Source organism: Hypanus sabinus, chromosome 6 (genome assembly GCF_030144855.1).
Source record: "Hypanus sabinus isolate sHypSab1 chromosome 6, sHypSab1.hap1, whole genome shotgun sequence".
NCBI classification, from domain to species: domain Eukaryota; kingdom Metazoa; phylum Chordata; class Chondrichthyes; order Myliobatiformes; family Dasyatidae; genus Hypanus; species Hypanus sabinus.
The window spans coordinates 180,282,748-180,309,463 of NC_082711.1; the positions used below are offsets into that span (position 1 = coordinate 180,282,748).

At 54.8% G+C, this 26,716-nt stretch overlaps 1 protein-coding gene across 1 annotated transcript in view; it reads left to right on the top strand.

Annotated features, from left to right (window-relative positions):
- LOC132396180 (unconventional myosin-Ic-like) overlaps window positions 1–26,716 on the top strand; it is a 112,262-nt gene that overhangs the window by 53,887 nt on the left and 31,659 nt on the right. Inside the window, exons 13-21 of the mRNA XM_059973732.1 lie at window positions 7,562–7,642; window positions 9,166–9,257; window positions 9,663–9,757; window positions 9,835–9,881; window positions 17,972–18,052; window positions 18,781–18,886; window positions 20,797–20,914; window positions 24,686–24,799; window positions 26,530–26,606. Of these exons, the coding sequence (XP_059829715.1) occupies window positions 7,562–7,642; window positions 9,166–9,257; window positions 9,663–9,757; window positions 9,835–9,881; window positions 17,972–18,052; window positions 18,781–18,886; window positions 20,797–20,914; window positions 24,686–24,799; window positions 26,530–26,606 (811 nt within the window). The remainder of the gene's footprint in view (window positions 1–7,561; window positions 7,643–9,165; window positions 9,258–9,662; window positions 9,758–9,834; window positions 9,882–17,971; window positions 18,053–18,780; window positions 18,887–20,796; window positions 20,915–24,685; window positions 24,800–26,529; window positions 26,607–26,716) is intronic.

The following is a 26,716-nucleotide window of genomic DNA, read 5'->3' on the forward strand; positions in this document are numbered from 1 at the left end:
TTCCCACACCACTCTCTTCCCCCTCCACTCTCTTCCCCTTCCCCCCTCCACTCTCTTCCCCTCCCCCTTCCCCCTCCACTCTCTTCCCCTTCCCCCTCCACTCTCTTCCCCCCCCTTCCCCCCTCCACTCTCTCTCCCCTTCCTCCTCCACTCTTCCCCTTCCCCTCCACTCTCTACCCCTTCCCCCACCACTCTCTTCCCCCTCCACTCTCTTCCCCTTCCCCCTCCACTCTCTTCCCCTTCCCCCTCCACTCTCTTCCCCTTCCCCCTCCACTCTCTTCCCCCTTCCCCTCCACTCTCTTCCCCCTTCCCCCTCCACTCTCTTCCCCCTCCAGTCACTTTCCCTTCCCCTCCACTCTCTTCCCCTTCCCCTCCACTCTCTTCCCCTTTCCCCTACACTCTCTTCCCCTTCCCCTCCACTCTCTTCCCCTTCCCCTCCACTCTTTTCCCCCTTCCCCCTCCACTATCTTTCCCCTTCCCCCTCCACTCTTTCCCCCTCCACTCTCTTTCCCCTTCCCCCTCCACTCTCTTCCCCCTACCCCCTCCACTGTCTTCCCCTACCCCCTCCACTCTCTTCCCCTTCCCCCTCCACTCACTTCCCCTTCCCCCTCCACTCTCTACCCCTGCCCCCACCACTCTCTTCCCCCTTCCCCCTCCCCCTTCCCCCTAAACTCTCTTTCCCCATCCCCCTCCACTCTCTTTCCCCTTCCCCCTCCACTGTCTTCCCCTTCCATCCTCACTCTCTTCCCCTTCCCCCTCCACTCTCTTCCCCTTCCCCTCCACACTCTTCCCCCTTCCCCTCCACTCTCTTCCCCCTTCCCCCTCCACTCTCTTCCCCTTCCCCCTCCACTCTCTTCCCCCTTCAATCTCTCTCCCCTTCCCCTTCACTCTCTTCATCTCCAACACTGTCCCTGTCTCCATCCCCCCACTCTCTCATCCATTGCATTTTCTCACCCGCTTCTCCCTCCACTCTCTTCCCCTTCCCCCCCCACTCTCTTCCCCCTCCCCCCCACTCTCCCCCTCCCCCCTCCACTCTCTTTCCCCCACCCCCCTCCACTCTCTTCCCCTTCCCCCTCCACTCTCTTCCCCTTCCCCCTCCCCCTTCCCCATCACTCTCTTCCCCCTCCACTCTCTTTCCCCTTCACCCTCCACTCTCTTCCACTTCCCCCTCCACTCTCTTTCCCCTTCCCCCTCCACGCTCTTCCCCTTCCCCTTCCACTCTCTTCCCCTTCCCCCTCCACTTTCTTCCCCCTTCAATCTCTCTCCCCTTCCCCTTCACTCTCTTCATCTCCAACACTCTCCCTATCTCCACCCCCCACTCTCTCATCCATTGCATTTTCTCACCTGCTTCCCCCTCCACTCTCTTCCGTTTCCCCCTCCACTCTCTTCCCACTCCCACCCACTCTCTTTCCCCCTCCCCCCTCCACTCTCTTTCCCCCACCCCCCTCCACTCTCTTCCCCTTCCCCCTCCACTCTCTTCCCCTTCCCCCTCCCCCTTCCCCATCACTCTCTTCCCCCTCCACTCTCTTTCCCCTTCACCCTCCACTCTCTTCCACTTCCCCCTCCACTCTCTTCCCCCTCCACTCTCTTTCCCTTTCCCCCTCCACTCTCTTCCCCTTCCCCCTCCACTCTCTTCCCCTTCCCCTCCACTCTCTACCCCTTCCCCCACCACTCTCTTCCCCCTCCACTCTCTTCCCCTTCCCCCTCCACTCTCTTCCCCTTCCCCCTCCACTCTCTTCCCCTTTCCCCTCCACTCTCTTCCCCCTTCCCCCTCCACTCTCTTCCCCTTCCCCCTCCACGCCTTCCCTTCCCCCTCCCCCTACCCCCTCCACTCTCTACCCCTGCCCCCACCACTCTCTTCCCCCTTCCCCCTCCCCCTTCCCCCTAAACTCTCTTTCCCCTTCCCCCTCCACTCTCTCTTCCCCCTCCACTCTCTTTCACCTTCCCCTCCACTCTCTTCCCCCTTCCCCCTCCACTCTCTTCCCCTTCCCCCTCCACTCTCTTCCCCCTTCAATCTCTCTCCCCTTCCCCTTCACTCTCTTCATCTCCAACACTGTCCCTATCTCCATCCCCCCACTCTCTCATCCATTGCATTTTCTCACCCGCTTCCCCCTCCACTCTCTTCCCCTTCCCCCTCCACTCTCTTCCCCTCCCCCCCACTCTCTTTCCCCCTCCCCCCTCCACTCTCTTTCCCCCACCCCCCTCCACTCTCTTCCCCTTCCCCCTCCACTCTCTTCCCCTTCCCCCTCCACTCTCTTCCCCTTCCCCCTCCCCCTTCCCCATCACTCTCTTCCCCCTCCACTCTCTTTCCCCTTCACCCTCCACTCTCTTCCACTTCCCCCTCCACTCTCTTTCCCCTTCCCCCTCCACTCTCTTCCCCTTCCCCCTCCACTCTCTTCCCCTTCCCCCTCCACTTTCTTCCCCCTTCAATCTCTCTCCCCTTCCCCTTCACTCTCTTCATCTCCAACACTGTCCCTATCTCCATCCCCCCACTCTCTCATCCATTGCATTTTCTCACCCGCTTCCCCCTCCACTCTCTTCCCCTTCCCCCTCCACTCTCTTCCCCTTCCCCCTCCCCCTTCCCCATCACTCTCTTCCCCCTCCACTCTCTTTCCCCTTCACCCTCCACTCTCTTCCACTTCCCCCTCCACTCTTCCCCCTTCCCCCTCCACTCTCTTCCCCCTTCCCCTCCACTCTCTTCCCCCTTCCCCCCTCCACTCTCTTCCCCCTCCAGTCACTTTCCCTTCCCCTCCACTCTCTTCCCCTTCCCGTCCACTCTCTTCCCCTTTCCCCTACACTCTCTTCCCCTCCCCCTCCACTCTCTTCCCCTTCCCCCTCCACTCTCTTCCCCTTCCCCCTCCACTCTCTTCCCCTTCCCCCTCCACTCTCTTCCCCTTCCCCCTCCCCCTTCCCCATCACTCTCTTCCCCCTCCACTCTCTTTCCCCTTCACCCTCCACTCTCTTCCACTTCCCCCTCCACTCTCTTCCCCCTCCACTCTCTTTCCCCTTCCCCCTCCACTCTCTTCCCCTTCCCCCTCCACTCTCTTCCCCCTCCCACCCACTCTCTTTCCCCCTCCCCCCTCCACTCTCTTTCCCCCACCCCCCTCCACTCTCTTCCCCTTCCCCCTCCACTCTCTCTCCCCTTCCCCCTCCACTCTCTTCCCCTTCCCCCTCCACTCTCTTCTCCTTCCCCCTCCACTCTCTTCCCCCTTCCCCCTCCCTCTTCCCCTTCCCCCTCCACTCTCTTCCCCCTCCAGTCACTTCCCCTTCCCCCTCCACTCTCTTCCCCTTCGCCCTCCACTCTCTTCCCCCTTCGCCCTCCACTCTCTTCCCCCTTCGCCCTCCACTCTCTTCCCCCTTCCCCCTCCACTCTCTTCCCCTTCCCACTCCACTCTCTTCCCCTTCCCCCTCCCCCTTCCCCATCACTCTCTTCCCCCTCCACTCTCTTTCCCCTCCACTCTCTTTCCCCTTCCCCCTCCACTCTCTTCCCCTTCCCCCTCCACTCTCTTCCCCTTCCCCCCCACTCTCTTCCCCTTCCCCCTCCACTCTCTTCCCCTTCCCCCTCCACTCTCTTCCCCCTTCCCCCTCCACTCTTCCCCTTCCCCCTCCACTCTCTTCCCCTTCCCCTCCACTCTCTAACCCCTTCCCCCACCACTCTCTTCCCCCTCCACTCTCTTCCCCCTCCACTCTCTTCCCCTTCCCTCTCCTCTCTTCCCCTTCCCCCTCCACACTCTTCCCCCTTCCCCCTCCATTCTCTTCCCCTTCCCCCTCCAGTCACTTCCCCTTCCCCCTCCACTCTCTTCCCCTTCCCCTCCACTCTCTTCCCCTTTCCCCTCCACTCTCTTCCCCTTCCCCCTCCACTCTCTTCCCCTTCCCCTCCACTCTCTTCCCCTTCCCCTCCACTCTCTTCCCCTTCCCCCTCCACTCTTTTCCCCCTTCCCCCTCCACTCTTCCCATTCCCCCTCCACTCTCTTCCCCTTCCCCTCCACTCTCTACCACCTCCCCCACCACTCTCTTCCCCCTCCACTCTCTTCCCCCTCCACTCTCTTCCCCTTCCCCCTCCACTCTCTTCCCCTTCCCCCTCCACTCTCTTCCCCTTCCCCCTCCACTCTCTTCCCCCTTCCCCCTCCACTCTCTTCCCCCTTCCCCCTCCACTCTCCTCCCCTTCCCCCTCCACTCTCTTCCCCCTCCAGTCACTTCCCCTTCCCCCTCCACTCTCTTCCCCTTCCCCTCCACTCTCTTCCCCTTTCCCCTCCACTCTCTTCTCCTTCCCCCTCCACTCTCTTCCCCTTCCCCTCCACTCTCTTCCCCTTCCCCTCCACGCTCTTTCCCCTTCCCCCTCCACTCTCTTTCCCCTTCCCCCTCCACTCTCTTCCCCCTACCCGCTCCACTCTCTTCCCCTACCCCCTCCACTCTCTTCCCCCACCCCCTCCACTCTCTTCCCCTTCCCCCTCCACTCTCTTCCCCTTCCCCCTCACTCTCTTCCCCTTCCCCCTCCACTCTCTACCCCTGCCCCCACCACTCTCTTCCCCCTCCACTCTCTTCCCCTTTCCCCTCCACTCTCTTCCCCCTTCCCCTCCACTCTCTTCCCCTTCCCCCTCCACTCTCTCCCCCCTTCCCCCTCCACTCTCTCCCCCCTTCCCCCTCTACTCTCTTCCCCCTTCCCCCTCCACTCTCTTCCCCCTTCCCCTCCACTCTCTTCCCCTTCCCCCTCCACTCTCTCCCCCCTTCCCCCTCCACTCTCTTCCCCCTTCCCCCTCCACTCTCTTCCCCCTCCCCCCTCCACTCTCTTCCCCCTCCACTCTCTTCCCCTTCCCCCTCCACTCTCTTCCCCCTCCAGTCACTTCCCCTTCCCCCTCCACTCTCTTCCCCTTCCCCTCCACTCTCTTCCCCTTTCCCCTCCACTCTCTTCTCCTTCCCCCTCCACTCTCTTCCCCTTCCCCTCCACTCTCTTCCCCTTCCCCTCCACTCTCTTCCCCTTCCCCTCCACTCTCTTTCCCCTTCCCCCTCCACTCTCTTTCCCTTCCCCCTCCACTCTCTTCCCCTTCCCCCTCCACTCTCTTCCCCCTACCCCCTCCACTCTCTTCCCCCTACCCCCTCCACTCTCTTCCCCCACCCCCTCCACTCTCTTCCCCTTCCCCCTCCACTCTCTTCCCCTTCCCCCTCCACTCTCTTCCCCTTCCCCCTCCACTCTCTACCCCTGCCCCCACCACTCTCTTCCCCCTCCACATTCTCTTCCCCTTTCCCCTCCACTCTCTTCCCCCTTCCCCTCCACTCTCTTCCCCTTCCCCCTCCACTCTCTTCCCCTTCCCCCTCCACTCTCTTCCCCTTCCCCCTCCACTCTCTTCCCCTTCCCCCTCCACTCTCTCCCCCCTTCCCCCTCCACTCTCTTCCCCCTTCCCCCTCCACTCTCTTCCCCCTTCCCCCTCCACTCTCTTCCCCCTTCCCCGCTCCACTCTCTTCCCCTTCACTCTTTCTCCCCTTCCCCTCCACTCTCTTCCCCTTCTCCCTCCACTCTCTTCCCCCTTCCCGCTCCTCTCTCTTCCCCCTTCACTCTCTCTCCCCTAACCCTTCACTCTCTTCATCTCCAACACTCTCCCTATCCCCATCCCCCCACTCTCTCATCTATTGCATTTTCTCATCCGCTTCCCCCTCCACTCTCTGCCCCATTCCCCCTCCACTCTCTTCCCCTTCCCCTCCACTCTCTTCCCCTTTCCCCTCCACTCTCTTCTCCTTCCCCCTCCACTCTCTTCCCCTTTCCCCTCCACTCTCTTCTCCTTCCCCCTCCACTCTCTTCCCCTTCCCCTCCACTCTCTTCCCCTTCCCCTCCACTCTCTTCCCCTTCCCCTCCACTCTCTTCCCCTTCCCCTCCACTCTCTTTCCCCTTCCCCCTCCACTCTCTTCCCCCTTCCCCCTCCACTCTCTTCCCCCTACCCCCTCCACTCTCTTCCCCCTACCCCCTCCACTCTCTTCCCCCTACTCCCTCCACTCTCTTCCCCCACCCCCTCCACTCTCTTCCCCTTCCCCCTCCACTCTCTTCCCCTTCCCCCTCCACTCTCTTCCCCTTCCCCCTCCACTCTCTACCCCTGCCCCCTCCACTCTCTTCCCCTTTCCCCTCCACTCTCTTCCCCCTTCCCCTCCACTCTCTTCCCCCTCCCCCTCCACTCTCTTCCCCTTCCCCCTTCACTCTCTCTCCCCTAACCCTTCACTCTCTTCATCTCCAACACTCTCCCTATCCCCATCCCCCCATTCTCTCATCCATTGCATTTTCTCACCCACTTCCCCCTCCACTCTCTTCCCCCTTCCCCATCCACTCTCTTCCCCCTTCCCCATCCACTCTCTTCCCCTTCCCCCTCCACTCTCTTCCCCTTCCCCCTCCACTCTCTTCCCCTTCCCCCTCCATTCTCTCTCCCCTTCCCCCTTCACTCTCTTCATCTCCAACACTGTCCCTATCCCCATCCCCCCACTCTCTTATCCATTGCATTTTCTCATCCGCTTCCCCCTCCACTCTCTGCCCCATTCCCCCTCCACTCTCTTCCCCTTCCCCCTCCATTCTCTCTTCCCTTCCCCTTCACTCTCTTCATCTCCAACACTCTCCCTATCTCCATCCCCCCACTCTCTCATCCATTGCATTTTCTCACCCCCTTCCCCCTCCACTCTCTTCCCCCTTCCCCGTCTACTCTCTTCCCCCTCCACTTTCTCCCCCACTCTTCCCACCCTGGTATGTGGGACCTTGCATCAGAACTCAAGGGCAAGATCTGCTCAAGGGGTGTAAAATGACGAAGAGTTTGATATTGTCAAGGGGGAGCAGTTTCTGGATTGAAGGAATGGGGGTGGACGAGCATTATCATCTCTGACATAGGTTGTAAAAGGGAGAGCAGAATACTGAGGTAGTGTTCATGGGTTTATTATCCATTGGAGGGGAAGAAGTTGTTCCTGAAAGACTGGGTGTGTGTCCTCAGGCTCCTGTATCTCCTCCTTGACAGCAGTAATGAAAAGGGGCGTGTCCTGAATGGTGAGGGGCCTTAACGATAGCTGCTGCCTTTTCAGGCACTGCCCTATGAAGGTGTTCTCAATGCTGGGGAGGCCGGTTGTGGCTGAGTTCACAATTCTTTGCAGCTTTTTTCGATCCTGTGCAGATGGGATGCAGCCAGTTAGAATGCTGTCCACCACGCATCTGTAGAACTTTTCCAGAGTCTTTGGTGACAAACCGAATCTCCTGAAACTTCAAATGAAATATATCCACTGTTGTGATTTCTTCGTAATTGCAACGATATGTTGGACCCAGGTCAGATCCCCAGAGATGTTGACACCCAAGGTCTAGAAGCTGCTCACCCTTTCCACTGCTGATCCCTCGATGAGAATCAGTGTGTGTTCCCTCGACTTACCCTCCTTGAAGTTCACAATCAGTTCCTTGGTCTTGTTGTTATTGCAACATCACTCACCCAGTCAACGTCTCACTCCTGTGTGCTGCTGACTTGTGGTCTCTGGGGTGGGGGTGAAGGTGTTGGCACGTGAGGGGGTCCGGCTCCTGTTTAATCCCTCGGTGTGTGTTTTACAGTGGGAACCCGTTCCGTACTTTAACAACAAAATCATTTGTGACCTGGTGGAGGAGAAGCATAAGGGGATCATCTCCATCATGGTGAGCACTGACAGACCTCGCGCTTCATAAGACCACCATACATAGGATCTAGGCCATTCAGCCCATTGAGTCTGCTCCACCGTTCCATCACGGCTGATTTATTATCCCTTTCAACCTCATTCTCCTGCCTTATCCCTGTAACCTTTGACAACCTCACTAATCAAGAAGCTATCAACCTCTGCTTTAAATGTACCCAATGACTTGACCTCCACAGCTATCTGTGGCAATGAAATCCCATAGCTTCACCACCCTCTGGCTAAAGAAATATGACCTCTCTGTTCTGAATGGACATTCCCCTATTTTGAGGTTGTGCCCTCTGGTCCTAGATTCTCTCCCCCCCCCCCACCCCAGCTATAGGAAACTTCTTCTCCACATTTACTCTATCTAGACCTTCCTCGTCTTTCTTCTAAACCCCAGCATGTACAGGCCCAGAGCCATCAAATGCTCCTTGTCTGTAAACACTTTCATTCCTGGGCGCCTTCTCTGGATCCTCTCCAATGCCAGCACATCTTTTAGATAAGGGACCCAAAACTGCTCACAATACTGAAGTGCAGTCTGAACAATAGACAGTAGGCCATTCGGCCCTTCTAGCCAGCACCGCCATTCACTCTGATCATGGCTGATCTTACACAATCAGTACCCCGTTCCTGCCCTCTTCCCATATCCCTTGACCCCACTATCTATAAGAGCTCTATCTAACTCTCTCTTGAATGCATCCAGAGACTTGGCCTCCACCGCCTTCTGGGGCAGAGCATTCCACATATCCACCACTCTCTGGGTGAAAAAGTTTTTCCACATCTCTGTCATAAACGGCCTACCCCTTATTCTTAAACTGTGGCCTCTAGTTCTGGACTCACCCATCAGCGGGAACATGCTTCCTGCCTCCAGTGTGTCCAATCCCTTAATAATCTTATATGTTTCAATCAGATCCCCTCTCATCCTTCTAAATTCCAGTGTGTACAAGCCCAGTCGCTCCAATCTACCAAAGGTTCTTATCTTGTTTGGCAGCCTCACGTGCAGCACCTTGTCAAAAGCATTTCGGAAATCTAAATACACAACATCACCTTTGTCTATCCTGCTTGTTACTACCATGAAGAATTCCAACTGATTTGTTGGGCAAGATTACCCCCTAAAAGAACCATGCTGACCTTGGCTGACTTTATCATGTCCCCCGAAACCTCATCCTCAGTAAGACACTTGTAGCATCTTTTCAACTACTGAATCAGGCTAACTGGCCTATCATTTCCTTTCTTCTGCCTCCCTCATCTCTTAAAAGATGCAGTGATATTTTCAATTTTCCAGTACTCTGGAATCACTGCTGTGTCTGCACGGTCTGCCCTCAATGTAATCCACCCCTCCCATCCTCCTGCACTGGTTACAGACCCACCCCTCCCTCACTTGCTGACTGACCGTTCCATCTCCTCCATCTTGCCTTCCCGACGCACAGACTGACCTTCAGCCGCGCCTCATCTCGACGTGTGGAATCTTGCTTTGCATTGACTGCCGTCTGATCTTGTTCCCAGGACGAGGAGTGTTTAAGACCTGGTGATGCAACTGATTTGACCTTCCTGGAGAAGCTGGAGGAGACAGTGGGATCCCACCCTCACTTCACAACGTGAGTAGCTGTTTGCTACCCCCCCCCCATGTTCACCCTTCAGCGTTTGAGGTGAGCTGGCCCCATCCTCCTCTCTACCACCTCTATGTACAGCTGTCACACTGATCCGTGTGGGTATCTCACAGGCAAAGCCATCCCACCACATGCAGCAAATGAAACCCCCCCCCACCATGCACTCAACTCACAGAGAGCCTCAGCACAGTCAGAACTAGCTTTCTGCTTTCGCCCTGTGCGCTCTCTCTTACTCTTCTGTTCTCATTCTCTCTCCCCCTCTCTCCCTCCCCGTCCCTCCCCCCCCGTTCCTCTGTCTCTTTCCCTCTTTGTCTGACTCTCTCTCTCTTTGTGTGCTCCCCATCTCCCCTCACACCTCCCTGTAAACTAATGTACGCTCTTGTCTGTCGTCAGGCACAAGTTGGCAGATCAGAAGACGCGGAAGACCCTGGCCCGGGAGGACTTCCGTCTGCTACACTATGCGGGCGAGGTGAATTACAACGTGACAGGTAAGCGTGTCTCCCACCTGCCTCTGCACGTCACAATCCCTGCTGGCACCCTGCTCACAGCCCATGTCTTCCCGCAGGATTTCTCGACAAGAACAATGACCTCCTGTTCCGGAATCTGAAGGAGGTGAGTGTGGGGGTACAGGTGGTCAGCATTGGTACACTGAGTGTGGGGGGCCTGCCCTGACGGGTGATCAGAGTCAGAGCAAAGGCAGCACTGTGGGGGAACAGGCTACACGGGCCAAGGGCCCATAAAACCATAAGACATCGAAGCAGAACTAGTGCATTTGGCCCATGGAGTCTGTTCTGCCATTCCATTCCATCACAGCTGATTTATTATCCCTCTCAACCCTATTTTCTGCCTTCTCCCTGATAAGACCATTGAAGCAAAAACAAGATCGATGGGCTGAACAGCCATGCCCAGCCCCTCGTCACTGGACAATGTACAATGAACCTACTAACCGGTACATCTTTGGACTGTGGGAGGAAACCCACACACTGATGGGGAGGATGTGCAGACACCTTACAGAGACGTGGGAATTGAACTCTGAACTTTGACACCCCGAGCTGTAACAGCATCGTGTAGACCATTACACTAGCGGGGTGCCCCTGGCAGTGGGATTTTGACAGGCCTGTCAATTGAAGTCTAGGCTGCTCAGGGTAATCATCTGCCTGTCTGTTGTGGTGGCCATAGATCTGGCTGGTCACGAGGCCGTCCTGTATGTGACCCATGGCCTCTCCGGGACCAGCACCTCACTCGCTGTGGTCTGTGTCAGAATCTGGTTTAACATCACTGGCATCTGTCCTGAAACTTGTTTTGTGGCAACAGTACATAGTAATAAAAAAACTACAATAAGAAATAATATAAAATAAATGAAGTACTGCAAAAAGAGAAAAAAATTGTGGTCACTTACTTCATTGTTCATTGTCCATTCAGAAACCTGATGGTGGAGGGAAAATGTCTTATCCCTACCCCCCTCTCCCCTCACCCAGTCCTCCCCACTCTCCCCTCACCCAGTCCTCCCCACTCTCCCCTCACCCAGTCCTCCCCACTCCCCTCACCCAGTCCTCCCCCTCCCCTCACCGTCCTCCCCTCTCCCTCACCCAGCCCTCCCCCTCTCCCCTCACCCAGCCCTCCCCCCTCTCCCCTCACCCAGCCCTCCCACCTCTCCCCTCACCCAGTCCTCCCCCTCTCCCCTCACCGTCCTCCCTCCTCTCCCCTCACCCAGTCCTCCCCTCACCCAGCCCTCCCCCTCGCTCCCCTCACCCAGTCCTCCCCCCTCTCCCCTCACCCAGCCCTCCCCCCTCTCCCCACACCCAGTCCTCCCCCCTCTCCCCTCACCCAGCCCTCCCCCTCGCTCCCCTCAACCAGTCCTCCCCCCTCTCCCCGCACCCAGTCCTCCCCCCTCTCCCCTCACCCAGTCCTCCCCCCTCCCCTCACCCAGCCCTCCCCCTCACTCCCCTCACCCAGTCCTCCCCCCTCTCCCCTCACCCAGCCCTCCCCCTCTCCCCTCACCCAGTCCTCCCATCTCTCCCCTCACCCAGCTCTCCCCCTCGCTCCCCTCAACCAACCCTCCCCCCTCTCCCCTCACCCAGCCCTCCCCCTCGCTCCCCTCACCCAGCCCTCCCCCTCGCTCCCCTCACCCAGCCCACCTCCCCATCGCTCCCTAACACCTCTCTGCTACACTCAAGACCACAACATGTAGGAGTAGAATTAGGCCATTCAGCCATCAAGTCACTCCATTCCACCATTGCTGACTTTGATCCTTCTCAACCCCATTCTCCCGCATTCTTCCCATAACCTTTCGATGCCCTGACTAATCAAGAACCAATCAACCCTGTCTTAAATCTACCCAATGGACTGGCGGCCGCCGCCTGTGGCAATGAGTTCCACAGATGCACCAGCCTCTAGCTAAAGAAATTCCTCCTCTCTGCTCTAAATGGATGTCCCTCAGTTCTGAGGCTGTGCCCTCTGGTCCTAGACTCCCCCACTATAGGAAACATCCTCTCCACATCCACTCTATCTGTGCCCTCTGGTCCTAGACTCCCCCACTATAGGAAACATCCTCTCCACATCCACTCTATCTGTGTCCTCTGGTCCTGGACTCCCCCACTATAGGAAACATCCTCTCCACATCCACTCTATCTGTGTCCTCTGGTCCTGGACTCCCCCACTATAGGAAACATCCTCTCCACACCCACTCTATCTGTGTCCTCTGGCCCTAGACTCCCCCACTATAGGAAACATCCTCTCCACATCCACTCTATCTATGTCCTCTGGTCCTAGACTCCCCCACTATAGGAACCATCCTCTCCACATCCACTCTATCTGTGTCCTCTGGTCCTAGACTCCCCACTATAGGAAACATCCTCTCCACATCCACTCTATCTGTGTCCTCTGGTCCTATACTCCCCCACTACAGGAAACATCCTCTCCACACCCACTCTATCTGTGTCCTCTGGTCCTAGACTCCCTCACTATAGGAAACATCCTCTCCACATCCACTCTATCTGTGTCCTCTGGTCCTAGACTCCCCCACTATAGGAAACATCCTCTCTACACCCACTCTATCTGTGTCCTCTGGTCCTAGACTCCCCCACTGCAGGAAACATCCTCTCCACATCCACTCTATCTGTGCCCTCTGGTCCTAGACTACCCCACTATAGGAAACATCCTCTCCACATCCACTATCTGAGTCCTCTGGTCCTAGACTCCCCACTATAGGAAACATCCTCTCCACATCCACTCTATCTGTGTCCTCTGGTCCTAGACTCCCCCACTATAGGAAACATCCTCTCCACATCCACTCTATCTGTGTCCTCTGGTCCTACACTCCCCCACTAAAGGAAACATCCTCTCCACACCCACTCTATCTGTGTCCTCTGGTCCTAGACTCCCCACTATAGGAAACATCCTCTCCACACCCACTCTATCTGTGTCCTCTGGTCCTAGACTCCCCCACTGTAGGAAACATCCTCTCCACATCCACTCTATCTGTGTCCTCTGGTCCTAGACTCCCCCACTTTCGGAAACATCCTCTCCACATCCACTCTATCTGTGTCCTCTGGTCCTAGACTCCCCCACTATCGGAAACATCCTCTCCACATCCACTCTATCTGTGTCCTCTGGTCCTAGACTCCCCCACTATCGGAAACATCCTCTCCACATCCACTCTATCTGTGTCCTCTGGTCCTGGACTCCCCCACTGTAGGAAACATCCTCTCCACATCCACTCTATCTGTGTCCTCTGGTCCTAGACTCCCCCACTATAGGAAAAACCCTCTCCACATCCACTCTATCTGTGTCCTCTGGTCCTAGACTCCCCCACTATCGGAAACATCCTCTCCACATCCACTCTATCTGTGTCCTCTGGTCCTGGACTCCCCCACCATAGGAAACATCCTCTCCACATCCACTCTATCTGTGTCCTCTGGTCCTGGACTCCCCCACCATAGGAAACATCCTCTCCACATCCACTCTATCTGTGTCCTCTGGTCCTGGACTCCCCCACCATAGGAAACATCCTCTCCACATCCACTCTATCTGTGTCCTCTGGTCCTGGACTCCCCCACTATAGGAAACATCCTCTCCACACCCACTCTATCTGTGTCCTCTGGCCCTAGACTCCCCCACTATAGGAAACATCCTCTCCACATCCACTCTATCTGTGTCCTCTGGTCCTAGACTCCCCCACTGCAGGAAACATCCTCTCCACATCCACTCTATCTGTGCCCTCTGGTCCTAGACTACCCCACTATAGGAAACATCCTCTCCACATCCACTCTATCTGTGTCCTCTGGTCCTAGACTCCCCCACTATAGGAAATATCCTCTCCACATCCACTCTATCTGTGTCCTCTGGTCCTGGACTCCCCCACTATAGGAAACATCCTCTCCACATCCACTCTATCTGTGTCCTCTGGTCCTAGACTCCCCCACTATAGGAAACATCCTCTCCACATCCACTCTATCTGTGTCCTCTGGTCCTACACTCCCCCACTAAAGGAAACATCCTCTCCACACCCACTCTATCTGTGTCCTCTGGCCCTAGACTCCCCCACTATAGGAAACATCCTCTCCACATCCACTCTATCTATGTCCTCTGGTCCTAGACTCCCCCACTATAGGAACCATCCTCTCCACATCCACTCTATCTGTGTCCTCTGGTCCTAGACTCCCCACTATAGGAAACATCCTCTCCACATCCACTCTATCTGTGTCCTCTGGTCCTACACTCCCCCACTAAAGGAAACATCCTCTCCACACCCACTCTATCTGTGTCCTCTGGTCCTAGACTCCCCACTATAGGAAACATCCTCTCCACACCCACTCTATCTGTGTCCTCTGGTCCTAGACTCCCCCACTGTAGGAAACATCCTCTCCACATCCACTCTATCTGTGTCCTCTGGTCCTAGACTCCCCCACTTTCGGAAACATCCTCTCCACATCCACTCTATCTGTGTCCTCTGGTCCTAGACTCCCCCACTATCGGAAACATCCTCTCCACATCCACTCTATCTGTGTCCTCTGGTCCTAGACTCCCCCACTATCGGAAACATCCTCTCCACATCCACTCTATCTGTGTCCTCTGGTCCTGGACTCCCCCACTGTAGGAAACATCCTCTCCACATCCACTCTATCTGTGTCCTCTGGTCCAAGACTCCCCCACTATAGGAAAAACCCTCTCCACATCCACTCTATCTGTGTCCTCTGGTCCTAGACTCCCCCACTATCGGAAACATCCTCTCCACATCCACTCTATCTGTGTCCTCTGGTCCTGGACTCCCCCACCATAGGAAACATCCTCTCCACATCCACTCTATCTGTGTCCTCTGGTCCTGGACTCCCCCACCATAGGAAACATCCTCTCCACATCCACTCTATCTGTGTCCTCTGGTCCTGGACTCCCCCACCATAGGAAACATCCTCTCCACATCCACTCTATCTGTGTCCTCTGGTCCTGGACTCCCCCACTATAGGAAACATCCTCTCCACACCCACTCTATCTGTGTCCTCTGGCCCTAGACTCCCCCACTATAGGAAACATCCTCTCCACATCCACTCTATCTGTGTCCTCTGGTCCTAGACTCCCCCACTGCAGGAAACATCCTCTCCACATCCACTCTATCTGTGCCCTCTGGTCCTAGACTACCCCACTATAGGAAACATCCTCTCCACATCCACTCTATCTGTGTCCTCTGGTCCTAGACTCCCCCACTATAGGAAACATCCTCTCCACATCCACTCTATCTGTGTCCTCTGGTCCTGGACTCCCCCACTATAGGAAACATCCTCTCCACATCCACTCTATCTGTGTCCTCTGGTCCTACACTCCCCCACTAAAGGAAACATCCTCTCCACATCCACTCTATCTGTGTCCTCTGGTCCTGGACTCCCCCACTATAGGAAACATCCTCTCCACATCCACTGTATCTGTGTCCTCTGGTCCTAGACTCCCCCACTATAGGAAACATCCTCTCTACACCCACTCTATCTGTGTCCTCTGGTCCTAGACTCCCCCACTGCAGGAAACATCCTCTCCACATCCACTCTATCTGTGCCCTCTGGTCCTAGACTACCCCACCATAGGAAACATCCTCTCCACATCCACTCTATCTGTGTCCTCTGGTCCTGGACTCCCCCACTATAGGAAACATCCTCTCCACACCCACTCTATCTGTGTCCTCTGGCCCTAGACTCCCCCACTATAGGAAACATCCTCTCCACATCCACTCTATCTGTGTCCTCTGGTCCTAGACTCCCCCACTGCAGGAAACATCCTCTCCACATCCACTCTATCTGTGCCCTCTGGTCCTAGACTACCCCACTATAGGAAACATCCTCTCCACATCCACTCTATCTGTGTCCTCTGGTCCTAGACTCCCCCACTATAGGAAACATCCTCTCCACATCCACTCTATCTGTGTCCTCTGGTCCTGGACTCCCCCACTATAGGAAACATCCTCTCCACATCCACTCTATCTGTGTCCTCTGGTCCTAGACTCCCCCACTATAGGAAACATCCTCTCCACATCCACTCTATCTGTGTCCTCTGGTCCTACACTCCCCCACTAAAGGAAACATCCTCTCCACACCCACTCTATCTGTGTCCTCTGGCCCTAGACTCCCCCACTATAGGAAACATCCTCTCCACATCCACTCTATCTATGTCCTCTGGTCCTAGACTCCCCCACTATAGGAACCATCCTCTCCACATCCACTCTATCTGTGTCCTCTGGTCCTAGACTCCCCACTATAGGAAACATCCTCTCCACATCCACTCTATCTGTGTCCTCTGGTCCTATACTCCCCCACTACAGGAAACATCCTCTCCACACCCACTCTATCTGTGTCCTCTGGTCCTAGACTCCCTCACTATAGGAAACATCCTCTCCACATCCACTCTATCTGTGTCCTCTGGTCCTAGACTCCCCCACTATAGGAAACATCCTCTCTACACCCACTCTATCTGTGTCCTCTGGTCCTAGACTCCCCCACTGCAGGAAACATCCTCTCCACATCCACTCTATCTGTGCCCTCTGGTCCTAGACTACCCCACTATAGGAAACATCCTCTCCACATCCACTATCTGAGTCCTCTGGTCCTAGACTCCCCACTATAGGAAACATCCTCTCCACATCCACTCTATCTGTGTCCTCTGGTCCTAGACTCCCCCACTATAGGAAACATCCTCTCCACATCCACTCTATCTGTGTCCTCTGGTCCTACACTCCCCCACTAAAGGAAACATCCTCTCCACACCCACTCTATCTGTGTCCTCTGGTCCTAGACTCCCCACTATAGGAAACATCCTCTCCACACCCACTCTATCTGTGTCCTCTGGTCCTAGACTCCCCCACTGTAGGAAACATCCTCTCCACATCCACTCTATCTGTGTCCTCTGGTCCTAGACTCCCCCACTTTCGGAAACATCCTCTCCACATCCACTCTATCTGTGTCCTCTGGTCCTAGACTCCCCCACTATCGGAAACATCCTCTCCACATCCACTCTATCTGTGTCCTCTGGTCCTAGACTCCCCCACTATCGGAAACATCCTCTCCACATCCACTCTATCTGTGTCCTCTGGTCCTGGACTCCCCCACTGTAGGAAACATCCTCTCCACATCCACTCTATCTGTGTCCTCTGGTCCTAGACTCCCCCACTATAGGAAAAACCCTCTCCACATCCACTCTATCTGTGTCCTCTGGTCCTAGACTCCCCCACTATCGGAAACATCCTCTCCACATCCACTCTATCTGTGTCCTCTGGTCCTGGACTCCCCCACCATAGGAAACATCCTCTCCACATCCACTCTATCTGTGTCCTCTGGTCCTGGACTCCCCCACCATAGGAAACATCCTCTCCACATCCACTCTATCTGTGTCCTCTGGTCCTGGACTCCCCCACCATAGGAAACATCCTCTCCACATCCACTCTATCTGTGTCCTCTGGTCCTGGACTCCCCCACTATAGGAAACATCCTCTCCACACCCACTCTATCTGTGTCCTCTGGCCCTAGACTCCCCCACTATAGGAAACATCCTCTCCACATCCACTCTATCTGTGTCCTCTGGTCCTAGACTCCCCCACTGCAGGAAACATCCTCTCCACATCCACTCTATCTGTGCCCTCTGGTCCTAGACTACCCCACTATAGGAAACATCCTCTCCACATCCACTCTATCTGTGTCCTCTGGTCCTAGACTCCCCCACTATAGGAAACATCCTCTCCACATCCACTCTATCTGTGTCCTCTGGTCCTACACTCCCCCACTATAGGAAACATCCTCTCCACATCCACTCTATCTGTGCCCTCTGGTCCTAGACTACCCCACTATAGGAAACATCCTCTCCACATCCACTCTATCTGTGTCCTCTGGTCCTAGACTCCCCCACTATAGGAAACATCCTCTCCACATCCACTGTATCTAAGCCTTTCAATGTTCAATAAGTTTCAGTGAAATCCCCCCTGGATGGTCTAAGTTCCAGTGAGTACGGGCCCAGAGCCATCAAATGCTCCTTTAGTTCCCAGAATTATTCCTGTGGATCTTCTCTGGACCCTACCTACCCCCTCCTCCTACCTACTCTCTTTCTTCTTCCCTTAACCCTTCCCCCATTCACTCTGTAAGCCTCATCCGACCCTCCCCTTCTGCCCACCCCCTCATCCTCCTTCCCTACCAACTGTCCTTGTGCTGCTGACCCCTGGTGTGTTGCAGGCGATGTGTGACTCTGGGAATCGCATCGTTAGTCAGTGCTTCCCGCCGGCCGGGCCCGAGGACAAGAAGAGGCCGGAGACGGTGAGTGGGCAAGGTGGGGGGTCACCCCAGGGTGGGAGTCACATTTGGGAGAGGGGTGGGGCAAAGAGAAAACCCCAATCTCCACCTTGGCCACACCAAGCTGCAGCTCCTTTGAGGGTGAGTTGGTGCTGGGAAGAAGTGGCCAGGCACTAAAGTCAAGTCAGGGTGAGGGTCAGGGGTCAGGCTATTGCCTGATAGTCCTGACACCATCCCCAGCCCCCGTTGGGAAGGTCAGGCTGGTCCAGGTTGAGTGTGGAGGTCACTGCCCCCAATCTGGGAAGGTGCGGGTAGGGGAGGCAATGAGGGGGGCACTGTCCCCTTCCCCGCAGTAGATAGACACTCTTTCCTTATTCAAAGGATTTGTCTCGTTTGGGAAAATCAGTCACAGGCTGTAGCTACCCACATGCCCTAGAGAAAGGGAATTCTTGAGGGAGTCCCATCGGAGGTGGGGAGGGGACAATGTGGGACCAGTGTCCAGACCCAGTTTCCAGCTCCCTTAGGTCTGCTGTCGCCAAGTCCCAATCTGTGTGGGGCGGGGGGGGGGGGGGGAAGGGGAAGAACTGTCTGCAGTTGACTGTGTCCCCCCACCCATGGCACCTCCTCATTTGCTCAAAGTGCATCCCCTTGTTCACCACCTCCTGGTTGCCTTCACTCCCTCACACCATCCCCATCCCCCTCCTCTCTCCCCCTCACCCCCTCTCTCTCTCTCTCTCTCTCTCTCCCCCCAGGCCGCCACCCAGTTTAAGAACAGCCTGGCGAAGCTGATGGAGATCCTGATGTCGAAAGATCCGTCCTACGTGCGCTGTATCAAACCCAACGATGCCAAACAGTCAGGTAAAGCCAAACCCCCTCGTCCCTGTCCCTTGTCTCACTCTCTCCTGCAGTCACCCCCTCACCCCTTCTCCCACCCTTAGTTCCCCTCTCTCTCTTCCCCTTGCCCACTGGTGGGAGGGCGAGGGAGTGATTGTTGGTTTGGCATATGGGAATCAGGAGCTGATGAAGTACGGGGAAATTGGACCAGGAGGCGAGGTTGGCACCTGGTCCTTGGGGTTTGCTTTTGTGGCAGTTACAGAAACTCTCGATGGTTGAGGACCCACAAAACAGGATAATAAGAAGGTTGAAATAAACCCCAGAAGTTGCACAGAGCAGGGGACAGCAGCCCTATGCCAGAGAATTAGAATTATTAGATTTAGAACTTTATTTCTAATATATCCATTTCTTACTTGAGGGAGTAGAGACCTTAATGGAAGGGAAATGTGGGGGGATGTTGCCCAGACACTAAGATGGTATACAGAATTGTTTTGTATATGTGTATGTACAGTCAGATATGCAATCAGATCAGTGTGTATTGATTAGTCTGATAGCCTGGTGAAAGAAGCTGTCCCGGAGCCTGTTGGTCCTGACCTTAATGCTGTGGTATGGTTTCCCAGACAGAAGCAGCTGAAACAGTTTATGTTTGGAGTGGCTGGAGTCCCAGATGATCCTCTGGGCCTTTTTTATGCACTTGCTACTGTAAACATCTTGAATAGAGGAAAACTCACACACACAGATGCACTGGGCTGTCCGCACCACTCTCTGCAGTGCCTTGCGATTGAGGGAAGTACAGTTCCCTTACCAGGCAGTCAGGATGCTCTCGATGGTGCCCTTGTAGAAAATCCCAAGGATCTGAGGACTCGTGCTGAACTTCTTCAGCCGTCTGAGGTGAAAGAGGCACTGTTGTGCTTTTTTCACCACACAGCCAGTATGTACAGACCAAGTGAGATCGTTGAAACTTCTCACCCTCTCAACTACAGCCCCATTGATGTCGATAGGGCCTAGCCTGTTTCCGTTCCTCCTGTAATCTACGATCAACTCCTTCATTTTTTGGACATTGAGGGAGAGGTTGGTTTCTTGGCACCACTCTGTCAGGGTGTTAACCTTTCAATCATTATTGGAAATAAAGCCAATCGATGTTGTGTCATTTGTAAATTTTGATCAGGAGATTGAAGCTGTGCGTGGCAACACAGTTGTAGGTGTGTAGGGAGTAGAGGAGGGGACTCAGGACACAGTCGTGGGGTCTCCTGTGATGAGGTCAGAGGGGCAGAGGTGAGGAAGCCCATCCTTGCCACTTGTCGGCTACAGGGGTCTGTGAGCTTCTTGTTGAGCCTGGGGGGAATTATGATGTTGAATGTTGAACTGTAGTCCAAGAACAGCATTCTGACATAAGCATCCTTCTTCTCCAGATATGTAAGGACGGTGTGTAGAGCTGTGGCTATTGCTTCACCTGTCGATCGATTGTGTTGGTAGGCGAATTGTAGGGGGACCAGTGTGGGTGGTAGCATGCTGCATGTGTAGTCCTTGACCAGCTTCTCAAAGCATTTGCTTCTGAACAGCCCTGGCGAGGAGGTCGTCATCACCAGAAAGTCCAGTTTCATCAATAAAACACCACTACCTTAAAACAGCAGAGAGTGGGTCGAGGTAGCTGAGTTACACAGATGGAGTGGTTAATGTCTGAGTGAATCCATGTACAGGCAGATGGGGTCAGGGTGTACACTGTGTCTGGGTGAATCGATGTACAGGCAGAGGAGGAGGTGAATCAATCTACAGGTGGAGGGGTCAGGGTGTACACAGTGTCTGGGTGAACTGATGTACAGGCAGAGGGGGTGGGGGTACACAGTGTCTGAATGAAATGGTGTACAGGTGGGGTAGGTGTATGCGCACACAGTATGTCACTGTATCAGTGACGTGTCCCAATGCTCTTCCAGGCAGGTTTGATGAAGTCCTGATCAGACATCAGGTCAAGTATCTCGGTCTGATGGAAAACCTGCGGGTGCGCAGAGCTGGGTTTGCATACCGGCGAAGATTCGAGATCTTCCTGCAGAGGTGGGTACCTGGACTGAACACACCAGCAATCCCACTCACTCCATGGCCTGCTCACCCAGCAGCCACATGGTGCTGAAACACTCCACGAATGATTGCAGTTCAGTCAGATTTTCTTAAACTTATTTCAATATTGCTTGTTCAGAATAATTTTATCAGACATTTTAAATTACGGTGATCGTCACTCCAGCCCCTGTGGCTGTCACCACTACCAGACGATTGCCATGGAGTCTTGTCTTGTTCGTACTGTACCAGCCGCCGTCACTGACCGTCCAGGAGCAGTGTGTGGTTAAGTGCCTTGCTCAGGGACGCACACACTGCCTCGGCTGAGGCTCCAACTAACGACCTACAGATCGCCAACCCAAAACTAGTCAGATAAAGTGTGCTCCCTCTCCACAGACACCAAGTACAGGCAGGTCCTTGGAAGAGGGGCAGACAGTGGGCTTGGACAGACTCGGGGTCAGATCCAGGAGATCCCCTGACTGAACTGTTCCCCACCGGGTACACAAAGATCACAGTGGTACAGTTTGGGCTGTCAGTTCAATTGTGACGCTGTCTAGAAGTGTCCGTCCACCCCGTGGCTGTGTGAGTTTCTGCTGACTGCTCCAGCTTCCAAACATGTACCTCAGTAGGTTCCTTGGCCATTGTAAATTGTCCCATGTTTAGGCTAGGGTTAGATCAGTGGGTGCTGATGGCACGGCCTGTTCTGCACTGTACCTCTAAATAAATCAAATAAGCCAGGGTGTTGGTGGGGCTGAAATGACACCAGAACTTGAATCAGAATCACTGGCACATGTGTGAAATTTACTGTTTTGCAGCAGCAGTTTGTTGCAATGCAGAGTAATAACATATCTAAACATTACAATGAAAAATATGTACAGAGTAATACAGAGGAATAAAATAAATAAAAATTACAATGAGCAGCAGCAGTGCAGTGTAATACAGAGTAATGCCATATCTAAACATTACAATGGGAAATTATACAGTACATGTTGTCATTGGAGAGAGTCCAGAGGCTAGTCACGATGATTCTGGGAATGAAGGGGTTAATATATGAGGAGCATTTGGCAGCTTTGGGCCAATACTCACTGGAATTTGGAAAAATGTGGGGTGGGGGAGGGATCTAATTGAAACCTACCAAATGTTGAAAGGACGAGATAGGGTGGTTGGAGAGGATGTTTCCTATCTTGGGGGTATCCAGAACTGGAGGGCACAGCCTCAAAACTGAGAGGTGACCCTTTAGAAGAGAGGTAAGGAGGAATATGTGGAATACTCTGCCATGGACTGTGGTAGAGGTCAGTCCATGCGTATATTTAAGGCGGAAGTTGATAGTTCCCTGATTTGTCAGTGCATCAAAAGATATGGTGAGAAGGCAGGTGTATGGAGTTGAGTGGGATCCAGGATCAGCCATGATGGAATTGCAGAGCAGACTCGATGGGATGAATGGCCTAATTCTACTATGTCTTATGATCTATATGATAAGAATTGTATATATTGTGAGTGTATACAGCCCCTTGGAAGTTTTCATGGAGATCAGCTGTGTGCAGTCAAGGTGTTCCAATTGATTTTAGTAAAAACACAATCTGCTGGTGAGTCAGTATCCTGGCAAAAGTTAAGTCAATCGTCAAGAAATGGAAAGAATATGGCACAATGGTGAATCTGCCTAGAGCAGGCTGTCCTCAAACACCGAGTGACCGTGCAAGAAGGGGACTAGTGAGGGAGGCCACCAAGAGACCTATGACAACTCTGGAGGAGTTACAAGCTTCAGTGGCTGAGATGGGAGAGACTGTGTATACAACAACTGTTGCCCGGGTGTTTCACCTGTCACAGCTTTATGGAAGAGGGGCAAAGAGAGAGCCACTGTTGAAAAATCTCACATGAAATCTTGGCTAGAGCTTGCCAGAGGCATGTGGGAGACTCTGAAGTCAGCTGGAAGAAGGTTCTATGGTCTGATGAAACCAAAATCGAGCTTCTCAGCCATCAGACTACATACTCTGTTTGGTGTAAGCCAAACTCCACACATCGTGAAACACACACTATCCCTACTGTGAAGCAAGGTGGTGGCTGCATCACGCTGTGGGGATGCTTCACTGCAGCAGGTCCTGGAAGACTTGTGAAGGTAGAGGGTAAAATGAATGCAGCAAAGTACAGGGAAATCCTGGAGGTAAACCTGACACAGTCTGCATGAGAACTGTGACTTTGGGGAAGATTTATTTTCCAGCAAGACAATGAACCCAACCATCCCAAAGCCAAAGCTACACAGGAATGGTTTAAAAACAACAAAGTGAATGTGCTAACTGGTCAAGTCAGAGTCCAGACCTCAATCCAATTGAGAATTTGTGGCTGGACGAAAAGGGCTGTTCATTCATGATTCCCATGCAATCTGGCAGAGCTTGAGCAGTTTTGTAAAGAAGAATGAGAAAAAATTGTAGTGTCCAGATGTGCAAATCTGATAGAGACCTGTCCACACAGACTGAAGACTGTCATTGTTGCCAAAGGTGCATTTACTAAATACTGACTTGAAGGGTCAGTTCCCTCTTATTTACACGACATAATTTAGATATATATATATTTAAATAAATATTTGCAAAGAAGAGGAAAAGTACTGAGGTAGTGTACATGGGTCCAATGTCCATTCAGAAATCTGATGTCAGGGGGGATGAAGCTGTTCCTGCAGCATTGAGTTTGTGTCTTTAGGCTCCTGTACCTCCACCTTGATGGTAGCAATGAGGAGAGGGTGTGTTATGGGTGATGGGGGTCCTTGATGATGGATGCTACCTTTTCAGGCATCACCCTTTGACGGTGTCCTTGACGTTGGGAAGGCTAAACCTCATGATGGAGCAGCTTTTTCAAATGTACTGACAGGGGGCGGGGGGCGGGCTGCAGCCTCCTGCTTTTTCATGAACATGGAACGTGGGCTCCTCCAGCCAAAGACAGACAGGTTACCTCGGAATCTGTGAACCAAGTTACAAGTCTGTTTTTCAACACTGTTCTGTACAATGCTCCCACCCTCTCTCCAATTCTCCCTTTCTCTCTCTCTCCAGTGCTCCCTCTCTCCCTCTGTCTCTCCAGTGCTCCCACTCTGTCTCTCCAGTGCTTCCACCTCTCTCCAGTGCTCCCTCTCTTCCTCTGTCTCTCCGGTGCTCTCTCTCTCTCTCTCTCTCTCTCTCTCTCTCCAATTCTCCCTTTCTCTCCAGTGCTCCCACCTCTCTCCAGTGCTCCCTTTCTCTCTCTCTCTCCAGTGCTCCCACCCTCTCTCCAGTGCTCCCTCTCTTCCTCTGTCTCTCCAGTGCTCCCTCTCTTCCTCTGTCTCTCCAGTGCTCCCTCTCTTCCTCTGTCTCTCCGGTGCTCCCTCTCTCTCTCTCTCTCTCTCTCTCTCTCTCTCTCTCTCTCTCCAATTCTCCCTTTCTCTCTCTCTCCCCAGTACTCCCTCTCTCCCTCTGTCTCTCCAGTGCTCCCACCCTCTCTCCAGTTCTCCCTCTCTTCCTCTGTCTCTCCGGTGCTCCCTCTCTCTCTCTCTCTCTCTCTCTCTCCAATGCTCCCATTCTCTCTCTCCCTCTCCAGTGCTCCCATCCTGTCTCTCCGGTGCTCCCTCACGCTCTCGTACACTCACTCTGTCTCTCCAGTGCTCCCTCTCTCTGTCTCTCCAGTGCTCCCTCTCTCTCTCTCTCTCCAATGCTCCCATTCTCTCTCTCCCTCTCCAGTGCTCCCACCCTGTCTCTCCAACGCTCTGTACAACGCTCATGTTCTCTGCCCAATGCTCACCTTCTCCAGGTACAAGTCGCTCTGCCCTCAGACGTGGCCCAACTGGAGAGGTCCCCCTGCCGATGGGGTGGCAACACTGGTACAACACCTAGGATACAAGCCGGAAGATTACAAGCTTGGCAGGTGAGTCACAAGCAGGAATGGTTTGTAACACAAATCCAATCCTGGAAAGAACCAGAGCATTCAGGGAACAGACCCTGGGGAGAGCCAAAGTATTCGGACTGTACCCTGGGGAGGGACTGGACCCCGGGGGGGGGGGGGGGGTCAGTATGTCAGGGACTGTACCCTGGGGAGGGTCGGTACATCAGAGATTGTACCCCAGGGAGTGTCGGAACATCAGGGACTGTACCCCGGGGAGTGTCGGAACATCAGGGGCTGTACTCCGGGGGTGGGGGGGGTCAGTACGTCAGAGATTGTACCCCAGGGAGTGTCGGTACCTCAGGGACTGTACCCCAGGGAGTGTCGGAACATCAGGGACTGTACTCTGGGGGGGGGGGGTCAGTACGTCAGAGATTGTACCCCAGGGAGTGTCGGAACATCAGGGACTGTACCCCGGGGGGGGGGGGGGGGTCAGTATGTCAGAGACTGTACCCCGGGGAGGGTCGGTACATCAGGGACTGTACGCCGGGGAGGTTCGGTACATCAGGGACTGTACCCCGGGGAGTGTCGGTACATCAGGGACTGTACCCCGGGGAGTGTCGGTACCTCAGGGACTGTACCCCGGGGAGTGTCGGTACCTCAGGGACTGTACTCCGGGGAGTGTCGGTACCTCAGGGACTGTACCCCGGGGAGTGTCGGTACCTCAGGGACTGTACCCCGGGGAGTGTCGGTACATCAGGGACTGTACTCCGGGGGGGGGGGGTCAGTATGTCAGAGATTGTACCCCAGGGAGTGTCGGAACATCAGGGACTGTACCCCGGGGAGGGTCGGTACATCAGGGACTGTACCCCGGGGGGGGGGGGGGGTCAGTATGTCAGGGACTGTACCCCTGGAGGGGGTCAGTACGTCAGAGACTGTACCCCGGGGAGTGTCGGTACATCAGAGACTGTACCCCGGGGAGGGGTTGGTACCTCAGGGACTGTACTCCGGGGAGTGTCGGTACCTCAGGGACTGTACCCCGGGGAGTGTCGGTACATCAGGGACTGTACTCCGGGGGGGGGGGGGGGTCAGTATGTCAGAGATTGTACCCCAGGGAGTGTCGGAACATCAGGGACTGTACCCCGGGGAGGGTCGGTACATCAGGGACTGTACCCCGGGGAGGGTCGGTACCTCAGGGACTGTACCCCGGGGAGTGTCGGTACATCAGGGACTGCATCCCGGAGAGGGTCAGTATGCCAGGGACTGTACCCTGGAGAGGGTCAGTATGCCAGGGACTGTACCCCGGGGGGGGGGGGTCAGTACGTCAGAGACTGTACCCCGGGGGGGGGGTCAGTACGTCAGAGACTGTACCCCGGGGAGGGTCAGTACGTCAGGGACTGTACCCCGGGGGGGGGGTCAGTATGTCAGGGACTGTACCCCTGGGGGGGGTCGGTACATCCGGGACTGTACCCCGGGGAGGGTCGGTACATCAGGGACTGTACCCCGGGGGGGGGGGTCAGTATGTCAGAGACTGTGCCCTGGGGAGAGTCGGTACGTCAGGGACAGTACCCCGGGGGGGGGGGGGTCAGTATGTCAGGGACAGTACCCTGGGGAGAGTCAGTATGTCAGGTACTGTACCCCGGGGAGGGGGTGGGGTCAGTATGTCAGGGACTGTACCCTGGGGAGAGTCAGTTTCTTCACTGGGGAGAGGCCTGTTACCCTGCCTCTGTCTCCCTGCTCTCTGCCTGTTTGATTCCTTTTCCTCTGTGTTCCAGAACAAAGATATTTATCCGTTTTCCCAAAACCCTGTTTGCCACAGAAGATGCCTTCCAGCTACAGAAGAACTCAATCGGTGAGTGTCCGTGCTCAGCCTTCCCTGGGGTCTGCACCTCTGGCTCGGGCACCAGCTCCCGGTGACAGCCTGTTTAACCTCCTGGTGCACCGCTGTCGCTGACGGCCACT